General features: G+C 38.8%; 1 protein-coding gene across 2 annotated transcripts in view; it reads right to left on the bottom strand.

Annotated features, from left to right (window-relative positions):
• Nucleotides 1-24,192, bottom strand: part of GLIS3 (GLIS family zinc finger 3) — a 283,772-nt gene that overhangs the window by 25,702 nt on the left and 233,878 nt on the right. For both annotated transcript variants that reach the window (XM_060237383.1, XM_060237384.1), the window contains exon 9: nucleotides 15,972-16,156. In XM_060237383.1, the coding sequence (XP_060093366.1) occupies nucleotides 15,972-16,156 (185 nt within the window). The remainder of the gene's footprint in view (nucleotides 1-15,971; nucleotides 16,157-24,192) is intronic.

The raw sequence follows: 24,192 nt of genomic DNA, 5'->3' as shown, positions 1-24,192 counted from the left end.
AGTCTTCATTTTTTCATCCTTTTTTTGCCTTCAAAGCTGCACTTCCACTAAATGAAAGTGCAATTTGTCATACCTCCCACAAGTCTCTTGTCAGGCTTTGGTGGCATTTTCAAGCATGGTTTTATTAAGGGATACACATATACTCGCAAAGCAGCCAAAATAAACACAGTTCGCAGGTCCATACTTTTATTACTTCACTCGGGCAATGGTATAAATTGCTTTACTCATGGGAATTGCTGAATGTAGCAATATGCTCAATTTCAACCAGCTTCAGACTAATACCAAAAACTGAAAATAAGTAAGAGAGCAGTCTAGGAAAGTGGAGTTTTTCTCCATTTCATAATTAGGTTCTAATTAACTCTTTACTATCCATTTACTTTACTATCCATTTACTTTACTATCTACACATGACTTCTGAAACAAATGCAAAACAAAAAGAGGGATAGTGCTGTTTTCTTCTCACAAACACTTAACACACTCACTGGGAAGAGCCCAGTGCCTGCTCCCCGCCCCCCCACACACACACCTCACAAATGTAGCTTTTGTCCTGCTGATATTTAAAGGCTCACACACATTCTCAAACAGTTAGTTTGCAAGTTTCTTCTAGAATGTCCTGCCAAGATTTAAAGCCACAACACGGCTGCTGGAATGGGGCTTTCTCCTGACAGCCAGCTGCCCAGTGGTAGGGCGGAACCTACAAAACCAGGGGATCCCCTGCCTGGACCTGGGAGCTGGGAAGCCACATCTGGAACTGTTTTACTATCTAAAGATAGTGAGTATTCATCAGCAAAGTACAATAACAGAGATTAATTTACTTGTGTAACAGATTTTAGCCATTCTCTCAAAGTGTATATTAAAAACAAAAATATATATAGAAACCTGAAGTAAATAACTTTCTCTGCCTGTCAAATTAATGTTGTAGGAAAGGTGGGGTATGTCTAATTGACAGACAACTTTATATGCTACTGTTTAATGAAACTGTCTTCAAGGCAAATTAAAATAATTTTGGTGTACTGCAAAATTACCCTAGTAAAATGAATTTTTAACTGGGGTAATGTCATATGATTTTATGTATATATATGTATGTGGCAGGAAACAAAGAATAAGAGAGAATAAGCCAGGTTCACTCATGGTAAACAGAAATTTATATATCAGCCTCTAAAGGCCTAATTCTGCAATGTCAACACTCCTACACCTAAGAGCAATCTAAGCAAGTCTATTCAGAAGTAATAATGCTATTCAATGGGGCTTACTCCCACAAAATTGCCTTTAGGATTATACCTGTTGGATCATGGAGAATTGAGCCACTTCTCAAAACGGGAGCGGACCGGAGCCTTTGCTCTGGGTAGAGAAGGTGATTCCAACACCTGCTGCCTACTTTTCTCAGTGAGGGAAAAGGCCAAGACATGCATGGAATATTCTGAGGGGATTTACTTTGGCTTAGGAGAAGTCCCAGCGGGGGTTCCTTTTAGGCTTTGAAGAGTCATCATCGAGGTATTGCATTCCAGCGTCTACAGAGGGTCTCCGTGATCATTAAATTGACTTAAATTCATCAAGATTCAAGCTTTCTTTGAACTATCTAAACTTCTAAATATTAATATTGGAAGAGGATGGTGTTGAGAAGGTTAAATTTGGCTGCAAGGTAAGAAGATCTTTATCTTTCATTCCAGGACTAAAATCAATTTTATTTGAGATAAAGATTGGAATTTGGACTTAGCTACAATATTCTAAAGTTATAAACAAGAGATGGGGGCAATTTTGAGACTTTTGGGAGACTTAGAAGCAAAGTTAAAGGCAAAAAAACAACTTATGTTTGGAATACTTGCGGTTTCTGTAAAAACCCCCCATCATCATTGAGTTGCTTAGTTGGAAGATTGCACAGAACTTTTTGCCGGCCCCAGAACCACTAATTTTGGAAGGGGTGTTGAAAGACCTGAGTCAGATTGAGGTGACAAAAGAGGAGGTCCTACAACTGATAGACAAATGAAAAACTAATAAGTCACCGGGTCCGGATGGCATAATAATAATAATAATAATAATAATAATAATAATAATAATAATAATAATAATAATAATAATAGATTTTATTTGTATCCGCCCTCCCCGCCTAGGCGGCATACATCCGAGAGTTCTGAAAGAACTCAAAGTTGAACTTGTGGATCTTCTAACAAAAATCTGTAATCTTTCATTGAAATCTGCCTCCGTTCCTGAGGACTGGAAGGTAGCAAATGTCACCCCCATCTTTAAAAAGGGTTCTAGAGGAGATCCGGGAAATTACAGGCCTGTCAGTCTGACTTCAATACTGGGAAAGTTGGTAGAAACAAGGACAGAATGAGTAGGCACATTGATGAACACGGGTTATTGTGGAAGACTCAGCCTGGGTTCTGCAAGGGAAGATTTTGCCTCACTAACCTGTTACATTTCTTTGAGGGGGTGAAAAAACATGTGGACAAAGGAGACCCGATAGATGTTGTTTACCTTGACTTCCAGAAAGCTTTTGATAAAGTTCCTCATCAAAGGGTCCTTAGAAAGCTTGAGAGTCATGGAGTAAAAGGACAGGTCCTCTTGTGGATCAAAAACTCGCTGAGTAATAGGAAGCAGAGAGTGAGTATAAATGGGAAGTCTTCGCAGTGGAGGACGGTAAGCAGTGGGGTGCCGCAGGGCTCGGTACTGGGTCCCATGCTCTTTAACTTGTTCATAAATGATTTAGAGTTGGGAGTGAGCAGTGAAGTGGCCAAGTTTGCGGATGACACTAAATTGTTCAGGGTGGTGAGAACCAGAGAGGATTGTGAGGAACTCCAAAGGGATCTGTTGAGACTGGGTGAGTGGGCGTCAATGTGGCAGATGCGGTTCAATGTGGCCAAGTGCAAAGTAATGCACATTGGGGCCAAGAATCCCAGCTACCAATACAAGTTGATGGGGTGTGAACTGGCAGAGACTGACCAAGAGAGAGATCTTGGGGTGGTGGTGGATAACTCACTGAAAATGTCAAGACAGTGTACGTTTGCAATAAAAAAGGCCAACGCCATGCTGGGAATTATTAGGAAGGGAATTGAAAACAAATCAGCCAGTATCATAATGCCCCTGTATAAATCGATGGTGCGGTCTCATTTGGAGTACTGTGTGCAGTTCTGGTCGCCGCAACTCAAAAAGGATATTATAGCATTGGAGAAAGTCCAGAAAAGGACAACTAGAATGATTAAAGGGCTAGAACACTTTTCCTATGAAGAAAGGTTGAAACGCTTGGGACTCTTTAGCTTGGAGAAATGTCGACTGAGGGGTGACATGATAGAGGTTTACAAGATAATGCATGGGATGGAGAAAGTAGAGAAAGAAGTATTTTTCTCCCTTTCTCACAATACAAGAACTCGTGGGCATTCGATGAAATTGCTGAGCAGCTAGGTTAAAATGGATAAAAGGAAGTACTTCTTCACCCAAAGGGTGATTAACACCACCTTCACTGCCACAGGAGGTGGTGGCGGCCACAAGCATAGCCACCTTCAAGAGGGGTTCAGATAAAAATATGGAGCAGAGGTCCATCAGTGGCTATTAGTCACAGTGTGTGTGTATATATAAAAATTTTTGCCACTGTGTGACACAGAGTGTTGGACTGGATGGGCCATTGGCCTGATCCAACATGGCTTCTCTTATGTTCTTATGTTCACAGGAAGTGACGCACTGATTGTATGGCGAGATCTTTCAACCATCGATAATGGGACTTCATGGCAAGAAAAGCAGGAAGAGGCCATTGAAAGAAGGGAATTTAAAGACCTCCTGGCCTTCTTTAGGGCTTGAAAATAATAGAAAAATTGCAGCGGCCATTAAGAGAAGGTCAAAATAATTTAAAACTCTTAAGGGAAAAAAATGGGACTTTAAAAATTATTGGAGCCAGCAGATTTCACTACTACAGAATGAAACATATTGGAATATATGAAAGATATCAATCTTGGTGGCCTTTTGGAGGAATTTTTTTTTAAAGGGGCTAGAAAAATCGCGTCCGCCATTTTGTCTACTTTAAAAACTTTAAAAATTAATATCTCAGGCTAGGAAGCCCTGAGGATGGCAATTTTGGGTGCATTGAAAAGGGCATTTCCTAATCTTCAAGATCCAGTGGTTTATTTTTGATTTGGAGAGATCAACTCGAAATTTCATTTTGGCAGTGAGGGAAGTGGAATATCAGAGCAGAGGCTGCCAAAACTGACATGCGGGACTGCTTCACTTGAGGAGGGAAAGATGCCAAAAATACAAGAACAACTAGATGCCATGGAGGCAAGACTGATTAAAGTGATGAAGGAACTAATAACAGAAAATAAAAAGCAAGTAGTGAAAGAACTAGAGGTGGTGAAGTCAGAAATAAAGAAAGAGATTGAAGATCTTAGAAAGGACTCACGAACAACGTTAAACAAAGTACATGTGGTGGAAAATAAGGTGAAAGATCAAGATTCTATGATTAATAAATTGCAGGAGAAAGCAGCACTGCAAGATTGCAAGTTAATGGAAGAACAGATTCATTTAAGAGGAGTGCCTGAAGAGGAAGGTTCTGATTTAAGGATATATATAATAAGAATCATTGCTGAGTTCTTGGAAATAGACTCTGATGAATCCAGTTATTTGTATGACTATATATACAGGGTTAATTCCCAGTATGCCAAGAAAAATAAATTACCATGAGATGTGTTAGTCAAATTTATTACAAGAGATATGGTGGGAAAGATCTTAAAAAGGCAATTTGAAAATACATTGGAAATTGAGGGAAGCAGAGTAAGAATCATGGAAGAGTTGCCAAGAAAAGTTATAAATGACAGAAGACTATATAAAAAGCTAACAGACAAGTTATAGCATATGGACATGAGATACAGATGGATACTGCCAGAAGGTTTTGAAAATGGAGGGAAAAGGATTACAATTACAAATGTACTGGAACTGTGGAAGTTTTTTGAAGAAAATAGGGGATTTGGGGATACAGAATAAAAAGAAGAACCATTATGGATTACAAATTAATATCTTGGAATGTAAATGGACTAAATTCACCGCAAAAAAGAAGGGCTACATTTCAGTGGATAAAAAAACAAAAATGTAATATAATTTGTTTACAAGAAGTACATATTAAACAATTGGATTACAACTTTTTATGGAATAAACAATTGGAAAAAGAATTTTTTTCCTTGGGTAAGGAGAAAAAAAAGGGTATGATTTTTTTATATTAAACAAGAACTAGATCCAAAATTGATTTTTAAGGACAGTGAAGGCAGATATCTAGCTGTGGACGTGACGATGAATGATAAAAAGACGTTGTTGTTGGGATTGTATGTCCCAAATGGAGCAAAAGACTCTTTTTTTAAAGATATCACACAAAAATTCGACCAAGTGACTTATGATCAAATAATGATAATTGGAGACTTCAATGGAACAATTATAAATGATTTGGATAGTTCAGGAAGAAGTAAGGAGGGGAAATTACCAAAGTCATTTTTTGATTTAGTGAAACAAGAAAATTTGGAAGATACATGGAGGAAATTTAATCCTAAAGTGCATGATTATACTTTTTTTTCGGCAAGGCATAACTCTTTCTCAAGAATTGATATGTTATGGACTACAAAAGATCTTGGACTTATGACAAAAAAACCAGAGATTCTTTCTAAAGTTGGGGCCGACTACAATCCACTAATGTGGGCAGCAAAAAGTGTGAAAAAGACTAGGAGATGGAGAATAAATTAAGATTTGCTGCAGAAGACAGAGATAGTGATGTCTCTAGAAAAAGACACTAAAGCTTTCTTTCAAATAAATGAAAATGAGGACATTCATTTTCAAACTGTGTGGGATGCGTACAAAGCTGTAATTAGAGGTCTTTTAATTACAATGAATAATAAAGACAAAAGAGATAAAGAGAAACAATTGCTGGATATTCAAAGAGAGATTGGAAAAAAAGAAAAGGAACTTAAAAAAAGACCGGGGGAAAAGAAAATAATAAGGGAAATTACAATATTGCAGAATCAATTGACACATTTGTTAAATAAAGAGGTAGAATGGAACCTTAAGAGATTACAATAGAAATCCTTTGAAGGAGCAAATAAACCTGGAAAATACCTGGCTTAAATGAAAAAAAAAGGAAAATAAATTTGTTACTAAAATTGTATCGGAAGGTAAAGAAATAGTTGACCAAGCAGGAATTAAAAGGGAATTTTTTAAATACTATGCAAAGCTATTTCAAGGTCAAAAGGTGGATAAAAATAAAATAGATGCATATTTACAGAAAATTCAGATGAGCCCCTTAACAGAAAATATGGAAAAAGTCCTAAATGAACCAATTGAAAAAATTGAAGTTGAAGCAGCAATAAATTCAATAAAATTGGGAAAGGCACCAGGTCCAGATGGTTTCACAGCAAAATTTTATAAAGTCCTTGCAGAAGTGTTAGTACCAAAACTTCAAAAATTGATGAATATTATGATTGATGGGAAAATACCAAATACATGGAAGGAAGCAATAATTTCGTTGATACCAAAAGAAGATAGAGACAACATAAATGTTAAAAATTATAGACCAATTTCATTATTTAACAATGATTATAAAATATATGCTAGGATACTAGCAGAACAACTCAAACAGCATTTGAACAATTTTGTTAAAGAGGAACAAGCAGGATTTCTCCCCAGGAGACAAATTAGAGATAATATTAGAACTGTTATAGACATTGTTGAATATTACAAGGAGCATCCTGAAAAAGAAGTGGCATTGAGGGACGGTGGCTCAGTGGTAGAGCATCTGCTTGGGAAGCAGAAGGTTCCAGGTTCAATCCCTGGCATCTCCAAAAAAGGGTCCAGGCAAATAGGTGTGAAAAACCTCAGCTTGAGACCCTGGAGAGTTGCTGCCAGTCTGAGAAGACAATACTGACTTTGATGGACCAAGGGTCTGATTCAGTATATGGCAGTTTCATATGTTCATATGTTCATATGTTCATTATTATTTGCAGATGCAGAGAAGGCTTTTGACAATGTGAATTGGAACTTTATGTTTGCAGTGATGGAAAAATTAGGACTTGGAGAAGCTTTTATAAGAATGGTTAAGGCGATGTATACTGAGCAACAAGCAAGACTTTGTATAAATGCAGATTTGACGGAGAAAATGATAATCAGCAAAGGTACAAGGCAAGGTTGCCCTCTATCTCCATTGATATTCATAATGATATTAGAGATATTGCTTATGCAAATGCAAGAAGATAAAGGAATAGAGGGGTTGAGACTGAAGGGTTTTTCTTATAAATATAGAGTGTTTGCTGATGATATAATGTTTATTAACAAGAATCCTCTATCTGTGACACCATTGCTGCTTCATAAAATTAAAGACTATGGAGAATTGTCAGGCTTCTACATAAATAAAGAAAAATCGAATTTTTTTTTGTAAAAACATGACAAAGAGTCAACAGGAAGAACTGCAAAGAGTAACAGAGTGTGAAGTTGTCTCAAAAGTAAGATATTTAGGCGTGGAAATTACTATGAAAAATATAGATTTGTATAAAAATAATTATGAAAAGCTTTGGCGGAAAATTGATGAAGATTTGATAAAATGGAATACATTAACTTGTCTATGGGGCAGAATTGCTGCAATTAAAATGAATGTTCTACCAAGAATTATGTTTCTATTTCAAACAATTCCAATTGTGAAGGACAATAAACAATTAAGTGAATGGCAACGAAAAGTTTCAGAATTTGTATGGGCAGGCAAGAAACCAAGAATTAAAATGAAAATTTTAACTGATGCAAAAGAAAAGGAGGTTTCCAACTGCCGGATTTAAAATTGTATCATGATGCAGTATGTTTGGTATGGATTAAAGACTGGATGGTGTTATTAAACAAGAAGCTGCTGGTGCTAGAAGGTCATGGAAATATTTTTGGTTGGCATGCATATGTTTTATGGGAAAAATAAGATGGATGACTTTTTCTTACATCATTATATACAAAAAAACTTGCTAAGTACTTGGGTAAAATATAAAAAATATGGTGATGAGAGAAAGCCGCTATGGAGTGCACCAACGGAAGTATTAAAATTATCTTCGGAAATTGATGCAGAGATGTGTTTAACGTACAATCAACTATTAAAAATACATGGAGAAAGGTGGAACTAAAATCTGCTGAAGAATTACAATATAAATATAATTGGTTTCAACTACAACAAATTAAGGGCTTGGTGGAACAGGACATTAAAAATGAAGGCATAAAACAGGAAGCAAACAGAATTGGAAAAAAATGCTGTTGGGTGATAATGAAAAGTTGATTTCAAGGATTTATAAATTATTATTGAAGTGGTCAACAGAAGAGGAAGTAGTTAAATCTCAAATGATAAAATGGGCAAATAATTTTAACAAAGAAATTCAAATGGAATCTTAGGAGTATCTATGGAAGAACTCTATGAAGATTTCGACATGTTATAACATTAAAGAAAACTGTTTTAAAATGCTGTATAGATGGTACATGACACCTAAGAAACTGGCAAAAATCAGGTGTCAGACATATGTTGGAAATGTAAAAAACATGAAGGATCTTTCTACCATATGTGGTGGACGTGAAAAAGCAAAACAATTTTGGCAAATGATTCAGAAAGAAATGTCAAGAATTTTAGGTTATGACATTAAGGGGTCTCCAGACTCCTTTTTGTTGGGATTACAAATAAAAAGTTTTCTAAAACAAGATAGAACAATGGTGTGGTACCTGCTTTCAGCTGCAAGGACATTGTATGCGCAGTTATGGAAGCAAGACAAAATACCAGAAAAATGGGACTGGATTTTAAAAGTTTTGTCATGGAGTGAAATGGATAAACTTACAATAATCTTAAAAGACTATGATTTGGAGAAGTTTAGGAAGGAATGGGAGAAATTTCAAAACTATGTTGAAAAACATTGGAAAGTAAGAGGACAGTGATTTTTGATAAAAGCTGAAGGAGGTGGAATAATGGACTAGAATTTAAAAAGGGGAAATATTTTTTATTGAAAAATGAACTCATAGAGTTATCTTTCCTTATTTTATGTTATTATTTCTTCCGTATTGATATAAGGTTCTAAAATGGAGATTCTTGATTTGTTACGTTACCTTGTTTCTTTTTTTTTAAATTTTAAAACACCAACAAGAGTCAAGAAAAGAGAAGGGGAGGGGGGGGAAAGCGATTGTTTTTATTTTGTATTATTTTAAATTTTTTTATAGATTTCTATAACAATTATTGCTAATTAATAAACTGTTTAAACAAAAAAAAAAGGATTATAGTTGTTTGATGCATGGATGTTCAAAACAGGAACATGCTTTATTGATAACTCCGGAACAAGACAAAATGACAGGGCCCCACTTATATGCATGTCCCAGTACCACTCCCTAGATCCCCAGATCAAATCACAGCAGTCAAGCTTCATACCAGAACTGCTCATTGGTTTTAGACTCCTGATCTCAGAGCATATCTCAGAGTCTCTAGCATTCCCACAGTTGCCTGGGCACACAAAAATTGCCTCCCAAACATAAAGTCCCATACATAACAATAGCCATAGACTCCCAATCATTAAACAGATATAGTCAAATATCAATTTTTAGAAATCTTATTTCCTTAATAGCAAATGCAAGCAAACTGCTGGAATCTGGAACAATTTGCGCATGAATGTGCCTCAAGAGAATTGTAGTTCATTTCAGCTACCCCATCCCATTGGTTTGGATTTGGTGAACTTTTTCACTTGATCTAACTTAATCCTCTTCCTTACTACAGCATTGGTTCAACATGGCTCTTGTCCATGCTGGTCCCATGATTCCAGCTTGGGCTTTTTGGTGATCTAAAGGGACTTCTCCTTCCTTTTTTGTCACTGTAAAAACTGATTGCATCAAACCCTTTAAATAATTTAAATTATTGTGCACCTTACCATTCTTCTCAGCTAAGTATCTTTCTGCAGTCTAAGGAGTCTTTTTTTCTGATTTGACAGTAAAGCTCCTTCTACTGGAGGCTGCACACTTAGCTGCATGGAGTGATAGAATGCAACCTGATGTGTGTGTGTAGGGGGGGCAAATAGGGAGCAAACTGCAAATTATCTGTGCTTGAAAAGGAGGTCCCTTTAATGGCTCAACTACAATCTGGATAATAGGTTCCTTCACTGGTTACCAAGAATGTTCTGTACACTACCTGTAAAGACAAAAAAGCTACTGCAAGCTGCAATATTACAAGTTACAAATGTAGCTTATTTAATTTATACAACATCTTATACAGGAAAGTGAATAGAAGTGGCTACCATACATTGTGTTCATTTCCAACTTTTGAGCAAAACCTCAAGGTGATTTGGTGAGTGGCTCAACTCACATGTAAAGAAGCAGTTAAATAACAGTGAGGTCAAATGAACCTGACCATTACAGTAATCTTCGGAGGCCCTGTTTTGTTGTCCATGGCCGTTTTCCCACTTACCTTACCCCAGAGCGACGTCCCTCTTCACCGCGCTGCGTCTGCGTGGATTTCGCACAAACTGCTGCACAGCACCAGGAAGAGCCGCGTAGTCCCGGGGCTTTTGCGTCGCAAATGTAAACCGCCAAAAAGCAGTTTACATTTGTGACACAAAAGCCCCGGGACTACGCGGCTCTTCCTGGTGCTGCGCAGAAGTTTGCGAAATCCGCGCATACGCAGTGCGGTGAAGAGGGACGTCGCTCCGGAGTAAGGTAAGTGGGAAAACGGCCCATGTCTTCTGAGATTAGACAGCTGGCAACTTGGGAAAGGGCCTTCTTGGTCTTGACATCAAAATTCTAAAAATCAGGGAAATTAATCTGTCCCCTTCTGTTTTCATCTTCTAAGAACAGGTAAAGACTCTGACAGATTTTGCACTAGGCTTGTTCTGGGTGGAGAGCCCTTTTGCTCCCAACACTTCTCTCCATTTTCGCAAAAGCTGCCTCGGAGCTGTGAGTTGGCAAACTGCTCTCCTATGGCAAGTAAGATCCTCTTACAAGCAGCTTCTGCTTGCCATGGGAGAGCAGCGCACCAACTCGCAGCTCCACAGCAGCTTGTGTGCAAAAACGGAGAGAAGTGCCAGGAGCAAAAGGAACAAGCCCTAGTGTGGTTTTTTTTTTGTTTCATTTGGCATTCCCTCAGAAATTCATCCTTCCTATCCAGTGCTTTAATTACTTTTATCTTTGCATGTATTTTAGCAGCCCTGACCTGGATGGGCCAGGCTAGCTCAGTCTAATTAGATCTGAGAAGCTAAGTAGGATTGGCCCTGGTTAGTAATTGAATGGGAGACCACCAAGAAAGTCCAGGGTCATTATACAGAAGCAGGCAATGGTAAATCATGTATGTTTGTCTCTTGCCTTGAAAACCCTACAAGGCTGTCATAACTCAACTGTGACTTGACAACACTTTTTTCTACCATACATCTTACCTCTGTTTTTGATTGTTTTAATAATGTGTGGGGTTTTTTGGGGGTGGGGGGGGGGTGGGGGGTTAAATTGTTTTAAAACATTTACATGTTCTAATTCGTTAGCAGCCTTGGGGGGAGAAAGGCAAGATATAATTTTTTGTAAATAAAATAAACAAATACAAATTGCATTTTGCATTAAATTCACAGCATCATAACCAGTATTCTTTGACAGGTGCCAGGGCCCCAGTGGCACATGGCTGCTTGGAACCCTCTGCCCATTTCTTACAATTGCCACTTATTTGCTTATGATGACTTCTATGCCCTGACTACAACACACATACTCACTAAGCAGGCAGGAACAACAGTAAGCAGGAATGTGTGGTGGCAGGGTACTGTATCAGTTTACCTCCATCTGTCACAGCCTCAATAACAGTGACCAAGCAGTTTCAGTTCTGGTGTGTTTGCAAGTAGTCAAGGGCTAAATACCCTCATATAAGCTTTCACATGCTCAGAAGAAAACACTCTTCAGGGGGTTTGAGCTACCCGGACCTATCTGTGTACTATCGATCAACTTTTTCTGGTAAACTCAGTTAAATTGGTGCACCATGGGAATCTCAATGGTCCAAACCTCTTCAATCGCTTGTGGCATCTCTTTCCATTTGAGACTCTTCATGGATGTCCCCCTCTTCTAGAACACTGTCAATCAAGTCCAACCCTTTTCTTGTGTCCATCTTCAAAACCTGGGATGCTCTAAAACCCACACTGCTTCCAGCTATTTCTTGATTTTCCTCCTTTCATCATCAATCATGGTTTAATCCTGACAACTGCTCTACTCCACTACTGCCTTTGAAATTGGTGAATGTCACCTGACTAATTGACATCTCCTCTCGGACTGGCCTGCTTTCAAAATCTGACTTGGATCAGAAACTTGATTAATTGATACCTTGTATTTTTACCTCCAAACTGCCTTCGAGAAACTGTTAGACTCTTCAGATGTTAGCTCCAAAGGTCTGATTTCCGTTAACTCTGACATCATTCTACACTTTGAAAGTAACACTTCACTGAATTTTCTACTTAAATGGAGTCAGGACTGTAACACCACCCTTTCCACTGACCAATGGACAGATATATATGTTTCCTTTATTTAATTCATCTGTGATCACTATGAAGCTACAATCCTTCAGACTCCTTCATAGGTGGTTCATCACTCCTCAATGATGATCTATCTTTTCAAAAGGAACTTCCCCACTATGTTGGAAGAAATGTGGTGAGATTGGATCTTATGCCCATTGTTGGCGGGAATGCCCATTGTATGAGATCTTTTGGAAAGATATTCTTAAGCAAATAGAATTTTTTACTACTTATAAAATTCAGTTTTCTCCTGAGCTGCTCCTCCTAAATATATGGGATGGTTTAAATGTTAAATGCAAAATTTTCAATTGCATCCTTCTGGAAAGCAATCCCAAGCTCCTGCTAGAACAAACCAGTTGAAACGTGTCTGGAATCACTTCCTCATTGAAAATGAGGAAAATTTCTGAAATCTGAAATTTCCCCCAAAACTACCAACTTATCTGAAAAATGGCTACCTTTTATTATATCTCCTCCTAAGATCTCTCCATACTTGACCCTCTGCATTTAAAAATGCTTTATTCTTGATTCATCATAGAAGGCTTAGACTGCTATCTAGCACCATTATCTTTCAGCCATGCAGTCCTATGTGAGCCATATCACAGGCTGACATATTAGATATATTTTATATATTATCTTATTTATATAATTGCTTTTAGTACCTCCTAGATTTATAGTATTTTTGATTATCCCTCATATTTGATTGTACTATATTTAGTTGTACTTAACTATACTATATGTTCTTCCACTGTACCTTGTACTATATTGATTTTATGTTATCAACAGTTATGACCTTGGTGACTTGATCTTTACTTATAATCTGTTCCAATTTCGTGTCACTTATTTGTATTTCTCATTCTTGTATGTTCCTTGAAGTTCAATAAACAGCTATTTTGATTTTTTAAAAATAGGGCTAAATATGAAAATGACTGTGCTGGATAAAGTGCTGCGGTTACAGATGGGACACCATCTTTGAACAACATGAATAAATTGTCTTATAAAGAATGATTAGGTGGGCAATTAAAGGGTTTACCATAGTAAATATTTATAGCCAAGGAGAGCTGAAGCTGTGCTTTAGAAGAGTTACCATATCACACACTCAAGATTACAGATACAACTGTCTCTGTTGGAGAGAGAAATGGTTAACTTTTACTTGGAATGGCTCACTTATCTCAGGAATTTCAGACTCTTAAAACAATTTGTTGTTCATGGTTTTTTCCCTCAGATGTCCTTAAAACATTATGTCTCTGAGAAAACCTAATCTACCTTTCACAGGATATCTAATCTAACCTTGTCTTTCTATTAGTACCTGAGGTGTAACCACCTAACTATCAATATCTGAGTCATATTTGAGGACTTCTGCATTATTGTGCATTTTTCCACTCATTTTCGCTTTCCTTTCTCTCTTTTTCTGACAAATCCATCACCTCCCATTGATTAGAAACTCTTGAGATCTCCATATGCAGCAGTGAATCAGCATTTGGCTGTGACACATGGAGGATGGAACTAGAAGCTATTTGTCATTGAGTTGCTGCCCAGTAATGGGATCACCGGAGAGGAAGGGGCCAACTAAGGTCCTTTGCCTAAAGGCAGAGTCAGTACTGCTCTTAATGCCCATTTCTGTGTGGCATAATAGCTTTGTGTGGTGCTAAAACATTGCATCTTCTAATGGTGGCAATTACTAGTGCAGTCATCTCTTATGACACAACATTAGAAAAATGCTACAAATTATGACATTGTATCAGAAATCTTTTTTGCCAGAGCAACTAGTCATAGAATTAGCTGTTAGTCATTCTTTCTTTTGTAGTGTAAGAAGCCGTAAAGTTCTGAACGTGAACATTGTAAGCAGAGCACACTGTGGCTGATATTAAAAGGTTATTAGTCTGTGTCTGACTGCAACATCACTTCTTTTAAGTTCTAAAAGCCATTGATTTCACTGTGCTTTCTACTCTCCCGTTATTTTTTTCTTTCAACATAGGAATCCATTTACAACCTGTTTTGTTGAAAGTCTTGTTGGCAATGAAATTCTTTTCCTCTTTGGTACAGCCAATTTAAATGGAGCTGACATGTTTAAGACTACATATTGAGACAGAAAAATGTCACTATTGTTTGGTAGCAGATTGAGCTGAAAGTTCAGTGGCAATAGCTACAGCCCTCTAAATCATGTGAAGGCAGGCTAAGAATTGCAGGAGGCAAAGGATAACAAAGCTTTCCCTGCCCCCTGATATATATATACCAAATAGGCCAGGCTGATGAACTAGCTCCATGGGATTCTTGGAGTGGATTGAAATAGCATGACCTGAGACAATTGGAAACTTTTTTCTCTTTTCTGTTTTTGCAGGCTCCTGAGAAACATAACTAAGTACTTGGCATTATTGTTTCCTTTTTTTCTAAAGTGCTAAAAGAAAACACTGAATAAGAACTGGCCATGATTTAAAGGACAAAGATGTTAGGGCAGTGCAAAAGGTTTGCAAGGGTAATGATTTGTAACTTGTAAAACAGTGATAAACACTCTGTGGCCTGGAAACCCCAGGTACCTCCTTCACATGTTACCTGTGGCTTTTCTGAGTACTGTTCCCCAGTGTGGCAACCACATGTTTCAGGAAACTGGGCAATGCCTATTGCCTGTTAGTGCCTGTAACTGACAGGTGGTTTCCACCTTAAAACAGCTGCCACCAGAGGAACTGGAGGACAAGTGACATATGGGTCTCCCTGAGCTGTGGGCCAGCCAAGGATTGAAGTAAAGGGCCCATCCTTTCTTATGCTTTGCACTCCCATCCAAGCACTAATGTGGTTGCCAGCAGGAGAGCAAATGACAGAGAACAGAGAGTAAAATGACTATCACCATGGCAGCCATTGGGGAAAATAGCCAACTGGGTTGGTAACGGTTTTACTCCCATTTCTATAGGGTCAGCTTGGTAATCTTACTGTCTAGCTACAATTACAGTAATTCATGCTGGGGACAGAGAGAGATATTGTAGGCACATTGGTGGGATGGCATAGAGGACATATATGACTATGTGGCTCTTTTGGCTGATGGTAATTGAACATATGAACATATGAAGCTGCCTTCTACTGAATCAGACCCTTGGTCCATCAAAGTCAGTATTGTCTTCTCAGACCAGCAGCGGCTCTCCAGGGTCTCAAGCGGAGGTTTTTCACACCTATTTGTCTGGACCCTTTTTTGGAGATGCCAGGGATTGAACCTGGGACCTTCTGCTTCCCAAGCAGATGCTCTACCACTGAGCCACCGTCCCTCCCCCTGTACTACCCCTATGAAATATGGGTTCAAAGCCATGTCGGCATTTAAAATGAAGTGTTTGTTTGGAACTGTTTTTCAGAAAGTGCATAACAGCTCCTGTAAGAATTCTGACATGGACTTTTGGGATAAGAATCTGGACACAATTTTATTAGACACTCTTGAATTCTAGTTGCATCTCAACCATACGTAAACATTAACAAGGTTTCCAGTCTTACCTTGGATTTGGATGCTATTTGGCTGAAAAGAGGAATTTGTTAATGGCTCATATGGCTTCATGTGGGTTCCCACAATTTGCTGGGTACTGGAAGGCTGCAGTGTCCTTTTCTGATTCAACAGAAGGGGAGCAGGAATTCTTCTGGAGCTTATATGGTGAGGAGAAAAGGGAGAAGTAGCTGAAAATCTGGGGAAAAGAGAAAAGCCAACATTAGAAACAATTGTGTTGTAGACTTAACAGCCCCTATTCCTAGCAGGAGATCCCCTGGTTTTGAAGGTGTCTCCCTGCCCAAAAAGCCATGATGTGTCTTTAAATCTTGGCAGAACATTTTAGAAGAAGCTTGCAAACTATTTGTGTTTTGGAATGTGTTTGTGCCTTTAAATCATGTTGAAAGCTGAAGAGGGGGTGGAGCAAGCAGGCAGAGCCATGGGATTCTTCCTGGTAAGTGTGTGAAGTGTATGAGAGAGGAAGACAGCACAGTCGCTCTGTTTGTTTTGCATTTGTTTCAGAAGTCAAATGGATAGTAAATTGTTAATTAGAACTTGATTATGGGATAGAAAAAACCTCCACCCCTCTTGACTTCTCTTTTCCTTCTTTCATTTTTCTGTGTTAGTCTGAAGTAGTTCGTGGAAATGAAGTACCGTATATTTTTACATTCAGCAACTCCCATGAGTACAGTGTTTCTCTAGTGAGATCACAAAAGTATGGACTTGCAAACTGTGTTTATTTTGGCTGCTTTGTGAGTGAGTGTCTGCGTATCCCTTAATAAAGCTATGCTTGGAAATGCTACCAAAGCCTGACAAGGGCTTTGTGGGGGCTGGGGTATGACAAATCACACTTTCATTTAGTGGAAGCGCAGCTTCTGGGGAAAACCCTTTGAAGGCAAAAAAAAAGAATAAGGAAATGAAGACTGTTTTCAAGGAAATGGCACTCCTGTGTTTTTATTTTTTAGGGAATGGTAAAGTCTCTAGGCACCACCCCCAAAGTCCCTAGTTATTTCCAGAGTTGGACCTGGCAACCCTATTGTGTTGTCCTAAAGGTAACATCTAAATAATTTTATCCTCCATATATTCTTTTAATGCTATAAAATACCAGTTTCTCAAATGTTTAAAGAAAGGCATTAGTTATAATGAAGATAATCTTTTGGGCTATAAAAATACTGGTCTTATTTGTGTTATAATCTATAGACAGTAAAATGCACATAGGTATGTGTGTGAAAATGCTTCTGGTTTGTATGAAAAAATCCCTGATCAACCATTCATTTTTTTAAAGCCCTATCTGTAAATGAGACAGCCCTTCAAAACAAGGAACAGATGACTAAGGCCCTGGATCAGCTACAAGATATCTCCTCCAGTACTCTTCTAATGGAGAAAGACTGTTCTGTGGGAAACTAAGCAGACTGCATTAAAGGAGATACGCAATCCACGAGGCTTCTGTTCCAAATCTGTTTTAGCAGAAATGGAGACACAGAACAACATTTCCGTTGATCAAGTTCATCTTTGTGGCCTCCTATCTCCTTCCTCTTTCACCCCTCAAACCCACTATTGGAATATCTGTTTTTCCTTTACTTTCCAGCAATTAGCAATGAAAAAGATGGGCAAGGACAGGCCACTTGCTTTCACCAGCTCAGAAGAAAAAAAATCTTTATCCACTTGCTTCTGCCTGATGGATTGAGCTCAAGGATTAGTTCCTCTCTTAGGAACTGGCAACAAGAGATATGATCAGGAAATTATTCAAAAGACTTCTCCTCCCACTGAACTATACTTCTGTTTAACTTGACATATAGAAAGTATATGGGATTTTAATGATGACCCAGAGGCACCATAATGACATTCAGTCACTTTTTCTCACAACAGTTTGAGCAAAGCTCACATAAACAAGACCTGTTGGGATTTGAGTAAGCAATTATACAAACATTTTGGAATCAATCTCAATTCCCAAATATTTAGGACTCCTGCTGTATATGTCGACATATTAATACAGATAGAAGTTTAAGTTCTACAATTGCAGCTCTGCAGATCTTTCAGTAGAATAGAAAAGAGGTGGGATTGCTTTTTACATTTTTGCATTCACATGGAAAGATTATTGATTTGCTGCCAGGGATCAGAAACAAAGGACACAGATGGGTGCCTTTTTTGTGTGAAGAATCCTGGGATGTTATCCTCTGTTTTGCAAAATTCACCTATGAAATCTAATCAATGAAAAATGGCTTTAACTGTCAGCCAACAACACAGGGGAAAAATCCTTTTGAAAGCTTTACATAAAAGGACAGTTTTAAAGATTTCAAATTGGATTTAACATCTAAAGAAAGCTTCCCAGTGAAAATTCAGCATTTTGTATAGCTAGACCAGTCTTCTTTTTAGCAGACTGTAGTGATCTTTATAATGATTTATGAATCACTTCATGAATTCCTGGCTTACTCAAGTTGGTGACTATAGCATCTACTTATACAGCTTGTCCATCTCACAAAAGAGAAACTTGGCCTCATTTCAATCCAGATTTGTCCCCAAATAAATCACAGAGTGTTACTGGGGGAACAGCAAATTAAATTTTTTGTATGCAACAATCGATACCAGCTTGTAACCACCAGGAAACTGACATCAGAAAATATGCCCATGGCGTGGAGTCCATGCATGCAATAAGAACCCAGAATTTCTTTAAAAAAAAAAAATCTTGCTTTGTACCTCATTCTGACTTCAAAGGCTAAGACGATCAGATCGTTCAAAGGTTTATTCAATTTTCTATTGCCAAGAGCCTTCAAATGATGTTAGTGATGGGGAGAGGGCATGTGTAGCTGAAATCAGGAATTTAATTAAAGTACAGGAATACTGCATAAGACAGAAGTATGGTGCCAAAGTCAGGAAAGAAGATGCAAATGAAATTAGAGAATAAGATGCCAGAATAACTTTCAGTTTGGACAATTTCCATCACAACTGAACGCTGGAAATAGTTTTGTTTGTATTTAGAGAATGAACTGTGTCCAAATAGGGGTGTGGCTCAGGTTAGATTACAATGAATAAATAGTTGACTGCACATAGCTACTGCCTAATTCCGGGTTCAGTCCTTCCTGTCAGCCAGAACTGTGATTAGATCATTTAGTGCTTATTACACAGTATTTTTTTTAAAAAAATATTTACTTTAAACTTATATCCCACCCTCTCCATGAACGGATTCTTGATGCTACAAAAGTGATCAGTACTGCACCATTGGATACGGTCATTTCAACCTCTCCCCAACTCTTTCAGTAATTTCCATCCCATATGTATACGCGAAGCTGCCATTTATCCCACAGAAGGAAAATATTGAGTAGCTGTATGAACTGTGATTTGCTAGTTTTGGCTCTGCTAACACCAAGTTCATTTTCCCAGGCATCAGGAAAATCAGTGAGAGGAAAGAGTTGCTGACTCTGTTGGGAAATTCCTGGAGACTGGGGGGTGGATCCTGGGGAGGTTTTAGGGAAGGAAGGGACATCAGCAGGTATAATGCAATGTAGTCCACCCTCCAAAGTAGTTGTTTTCTCCGGGGAAGTGGTCTCTGGAAATCAGTTATAAATCTCCAGCTCCTACCTGTAAGCTAGCATCCATAGATTCATCAGGTAACCCAAATGACCAGTATGTTGTTTAAACACCAACACCCCCATTAGCTCATAGTTTGAGTGAGTTTCATGATCATAAATAACATTTTTGTTTGTTTTATGTTCTTATCTGGGTCCATGCATGTATTAGCTAGGCAGGGAAATGGTAGTGCAAGTGAAGGAAATTAACATGTAACTTTAAGATTGCACTGTGGAAGCTTTACTGCAGAATTATCTATGTGCTCTGACATATAAATGCAGATCCAGAGAAATGCACAGAATAGTTAGTGTTCTTCAAGGATTTATCCTTTTGAGTTTCATATTGTTTACAGAGTACATTTCTTCCCACAAGAAAATAATCATTTCAAAACATTCTGCTATGCTCAATTCTTACAAAAGAGAGCAGAGACAGCAGAAATTACTATTGTATAAGAAGAGTAAGAAAGGAATAGCATTTAATTCTGCTCATAGGCAAGAAGCAGGTTCAAAGTTCTCTAAGAAGAGTTTTTTTCCAAGCCTCAAAGGAAGGTCTTTCAGTTACAATAGAAAGCCTCCAATGTTTGTTTTCTTTGTTTCAATTTCTGCTCTTCTTTGGATTATTCCTCTACACTTGGAAGCCTTTCTTGTTAGAATTTTCAGGCAAGTAAAGTGGAAGAAAGAGAACTATGTTCTGTGTTTCCAAAGCTTCTTATTATTCTCTAGGTTTTTGTCTCTTATTCTGATAGTGATGTTTCCTCAGCTATGAATATTTTGATCCCTCTTGAGTCTTTCCTGCAGTGGGATGTAGTGCCTCTCAAAATCAATTTGAAAAAAAGTTCTGGGAGATGTATATTCAATGGCAGTGCATATTTATAGTTGCAGTTGTAGGAGAAAATGGAAGAATATAATACAAATAAGGAATTTGTGCAGTCAGGGTTGCCAGCTCTGGGTTGGAAAATTCCTGGAAATTTGGGAAGGTGGAGCCTGGGAAGGAGATGCTTGGAGGAAGCACAGCCAACTGCTTTCAAAGCAGCCATTTCCCCCAGGGAACCTGATCTCTGTCATCTGGAGATCAATTGTAATTAGGGGAGATTTCTTTCATATATAACTGAATATATATGAGAGTATATAAATATATATACTTGTGAATACTGGTTGCAATATCTTATGGTTTCAAACAAATAAAATGAACACAATTAAAAGAGTATTTAAAACTGCATAGGATTAAGAAGGAAGAGAGAATAAAAAGAGAGTGTACCATAAGAAACAAGAAATAAACCTCACCTCAGTGAACTCTGTGGGATTTATCTCTTTATTACTCTCCCTCAGCATGACAAACCAGTGAGAAAAACTTTTCTACACACACATTGTGAAAGGGACTGAGAAAACCCACTAGTGCTTAAGGGAACAGAAAAAGAAAGAGTCTCTGTAGGAACCCAGATTCTCTTGTTTTAACCCTTTTCTTAACTGAAAAAATATAGTAAGTTTTGGGGTGAAACTCTGTGGTAAAACCAGCTTTAAACCAGAGTTTTGCCTTCTAACCAGAGTGTCACCATGCAACGTCCCTTATGTGATGATGTAAAATCCTGCTCAAGTTATGTGATACAATAACACAACAGTTCATTATTCAGGTATAGGCATTCTTATAGCTCCCTCTAAGTCCTTGACTGGTCCATGAGAATCAAATGATCAGGCCTACAAATCTCCAGCGAGAAGAAGTACAAATTACTGTCTCAGGAAAATATGATGGCTACTAAAACCCACATGAACAGCTCTTCCTCTACAAAATCAAGCCTATATACTCTTACAAACAAAACAAAACTATTTCACTCAGGACATTTAACCTTCCAGCCTATGCCAACCCAGAAGGAGGTAGCCATGTTCTGTTAATAAAGGGGAAGGCCTGGAAGATTCCAACAGATGTGTCTCACAACCATAACAGAAAAATGAAAAGTGTTAAATACTGGGTTTGATGCATGAGGAGGCTCGTTGCATAGTTATCAAGCTCTTTATTAGTGATACAGCATCTTTAGTAAGTGACTACAAAACTACTGGAAAGCATTCCGAGTATGTGGCAATATATACAGCTGGGTCAGGGGAAACCCCAGGAAGCAGAAAACATCCTGTGATTGAACCCTTTTTGGATCCTTCATTAGAATATGCATACTCATTGGCAGAACCCAGGATTCTCTGATACTGCCTCCCAATCGGCCAGTTTAAATTATGCAGCCAATCGGGATGCAAATCTTTCGATCCTCTCAGTCTATTGTGATGCACCTCAAGCTCAGGAAACAACACCAAACATGTCCAGGCATGCCTTCACATACATAACAAAAAGAGTGTTAGTGTTGAGGAAAATATCATTCAGATTTTCCTAGTTCTATGAAGCTGAAGAATGGGAAAGTTGAAAGAATATAACCCCTTTAGTAATTTAATTGTAGAACAGAACTGTAGTTAAAAGTTACAAAGGATAATACAGTTTGGAGGACAGATCATCTACTTCCTAGTGGCACCTGGGAAGAAGAAGGTGTGTTGTTGTTGCTAAGATGGCTGCTGGAGCTGTTGCAATTAGGGTCTCACTCTTTAGAGTATGGTTGCCATATTCCAGTTCTCCAAATCTGGGGGACCTCATTTGCATATTATGCAGATCAGTTATATTAATAGTTGCTTACTTTGAAAAACAAGTATTGAAATCTGCATATGTGAAACAGTAATAATGGAAATGGATCTTCTAAACATATACTGTGTGTGCTTCACCACTAAGTAGCAAGCATGTCCCTATTTGTCTAGCATTAGATATTAATGATGCCTGGTTTTTATGGCCACTTAGGGTTGCCAAGTCCAATTCAAGAAATATCTGGGGACTTTGGGGGTGGAGCCAGGAGACTTTGGGGGTGGAGCCAGGAGACATTGGGGCGGAGCCAGGAACAAGAGTGTGACAAGCATAACTGAACTCCAAGAGAGTTCTGGCCATCACATTTAAAGGGACAGCACACCTTTTTAAATGTCTTCCTTCCATAGGAAATAATGAAGGATAAGGGCACCTTCTTTTGGGGCTCATAGAATTGGACCCCCTGGTCCAATCGTTTTGAAATTTGGGGGATACTTTGGGGAGAGGCACTAGATACTACATTGAAAATTTGGTGCCTCTACCTCAAAAAACAGCTCCCCCAGAGCCCCCGAAACCTCCAGATCAATTCCCCATTATACCCTATGAGAAGACGTTTCCCTCTCCACCCCCCTCCCCCCCCCGCCCCCCCCCCCCCCGTTTCTGGGAAATCTGATGCAGGGGACAGAACTCACTCACCTCCGGAGGTGCAAAGGCACATGGTCCTTTGGGGGCGTGGCTGGGCTCCCCTCCCTTCACCGGCCAGCTGACTGGGGGCGGGAAGCAGCCTGAGAAAACGGAAGAGCTCTGGCTGCTGTGATCGGGGCTGGGTGGGAAGGGCTGCCGTTCTCCCCCCTCCCCTCCCCCGCTTTCCCTTTTATGGCCAGCGGGGGGAGGGGGCTCCAAATCGGGAGTCTCCAGGCCTAGCGGGGGATTTGGGAACCCTATGGCCACTATGTGACACAGAGTGTTGGACTGGATGGGCCATTGGTCTGATCCTGAAGCAGGACCCCTGAATAATTAATGAATACCCCTATAATAAATGAAAATATGTCTTTGCCTTCAAAAGCAAAAGAGAATGTCTGATGCAACATTTAGAGTGACTGTTGGAGGCCACACAGCCCAAAAGGGTGTTCAAAGGTTGTAAGAGTAGATAACAGAGGCCCCTCAGAGGAGCTTCTGCTAAACTGATAAGCAGAGGGACATAGGAGTGGAAATTTACAGGAAGGTGGGACATGTTGAGTAGATAAGGAGGAGGCTTACCTGCTTGTTTTGGGGTTGAATAAAAATGGCTTGTATGAGGAAAACTTTAACTTAGTCACATTGGGGCTTATGCCGACTAAGTTCTGCTTTGATGTCAAAGTAAATACCTCGTTTCAACACAGCAATGTGCAGACTTCGTTATTTACCTGCTACAATCCAACATGGCTTCACTTATAGTCTTATTAAGGATTCTAGTATGCTTCAGTCTTGGCACCATTTATGTACTATATGCATACTCAACTCTGAAAGTAATAGCGACAAAAGACTTTAAAATACTTAAATGGCGCCAGTTGCCGCACAAAAATATTCCTCCCACAGGCAGAATTCAAGAACATGGTATTCTTCACAGGAGAACCTTTTAAAATATTGAGAGCCAGTTTGGTGTAGTGGTTACATGTGCAGACTCTTATCTGGGAACTGACTCTTATCTGGAACTGAGCCTGATTCCCCACTCCTCTACTTGCAGCTGCTGGAATGGTCTTGGGTCAGCCATGGTTCTTGCAGAGCTTGTCCTTGAAAGGGCAGCTTTTGGGAGAGGTCTCTCAGTCCCACCTACCTCACAGGGTGTCTGTTGTGGGGGAGAAGATAAAGGAGATTGTATGAAACTCTGATTCAGAGAGAAGGTGGGGTATAAATATAAGCATTTTGAAGCTTTCAATATGCCAAAAGCCATAAACACAGCATGTGTATGTTAAGATCTGTCTTTCTCACTTATGAAGAACTTATGAAGAACTTTGAGGTGCGGTCTCATTTGGAGTACTGTGTGCAGTTCTGGTCGCCGCACCTCAAAAAGGATAT

This window comes from Heteronotia binoei, chromosome 4, assembly GCF_032191835.1.
Source record: "Heteronotia binoei isolate CCM8104 ecotype False Entrance Well chromosome 4, APGP_CSIRO_Hbin_v1, whole genome shotgun sequence".
Classification (NCBI taxonomy): Eukaryota; Metazoa; Chordata; class Lepidosauria; order Squamata; family Gekkonidae; genus Heteronotia; species Heteronotia binoei.
Note: the sequence above shows the minus strand (reverse complement) of the source record. Positions and strands in the feature narration are given on the sequence as shown.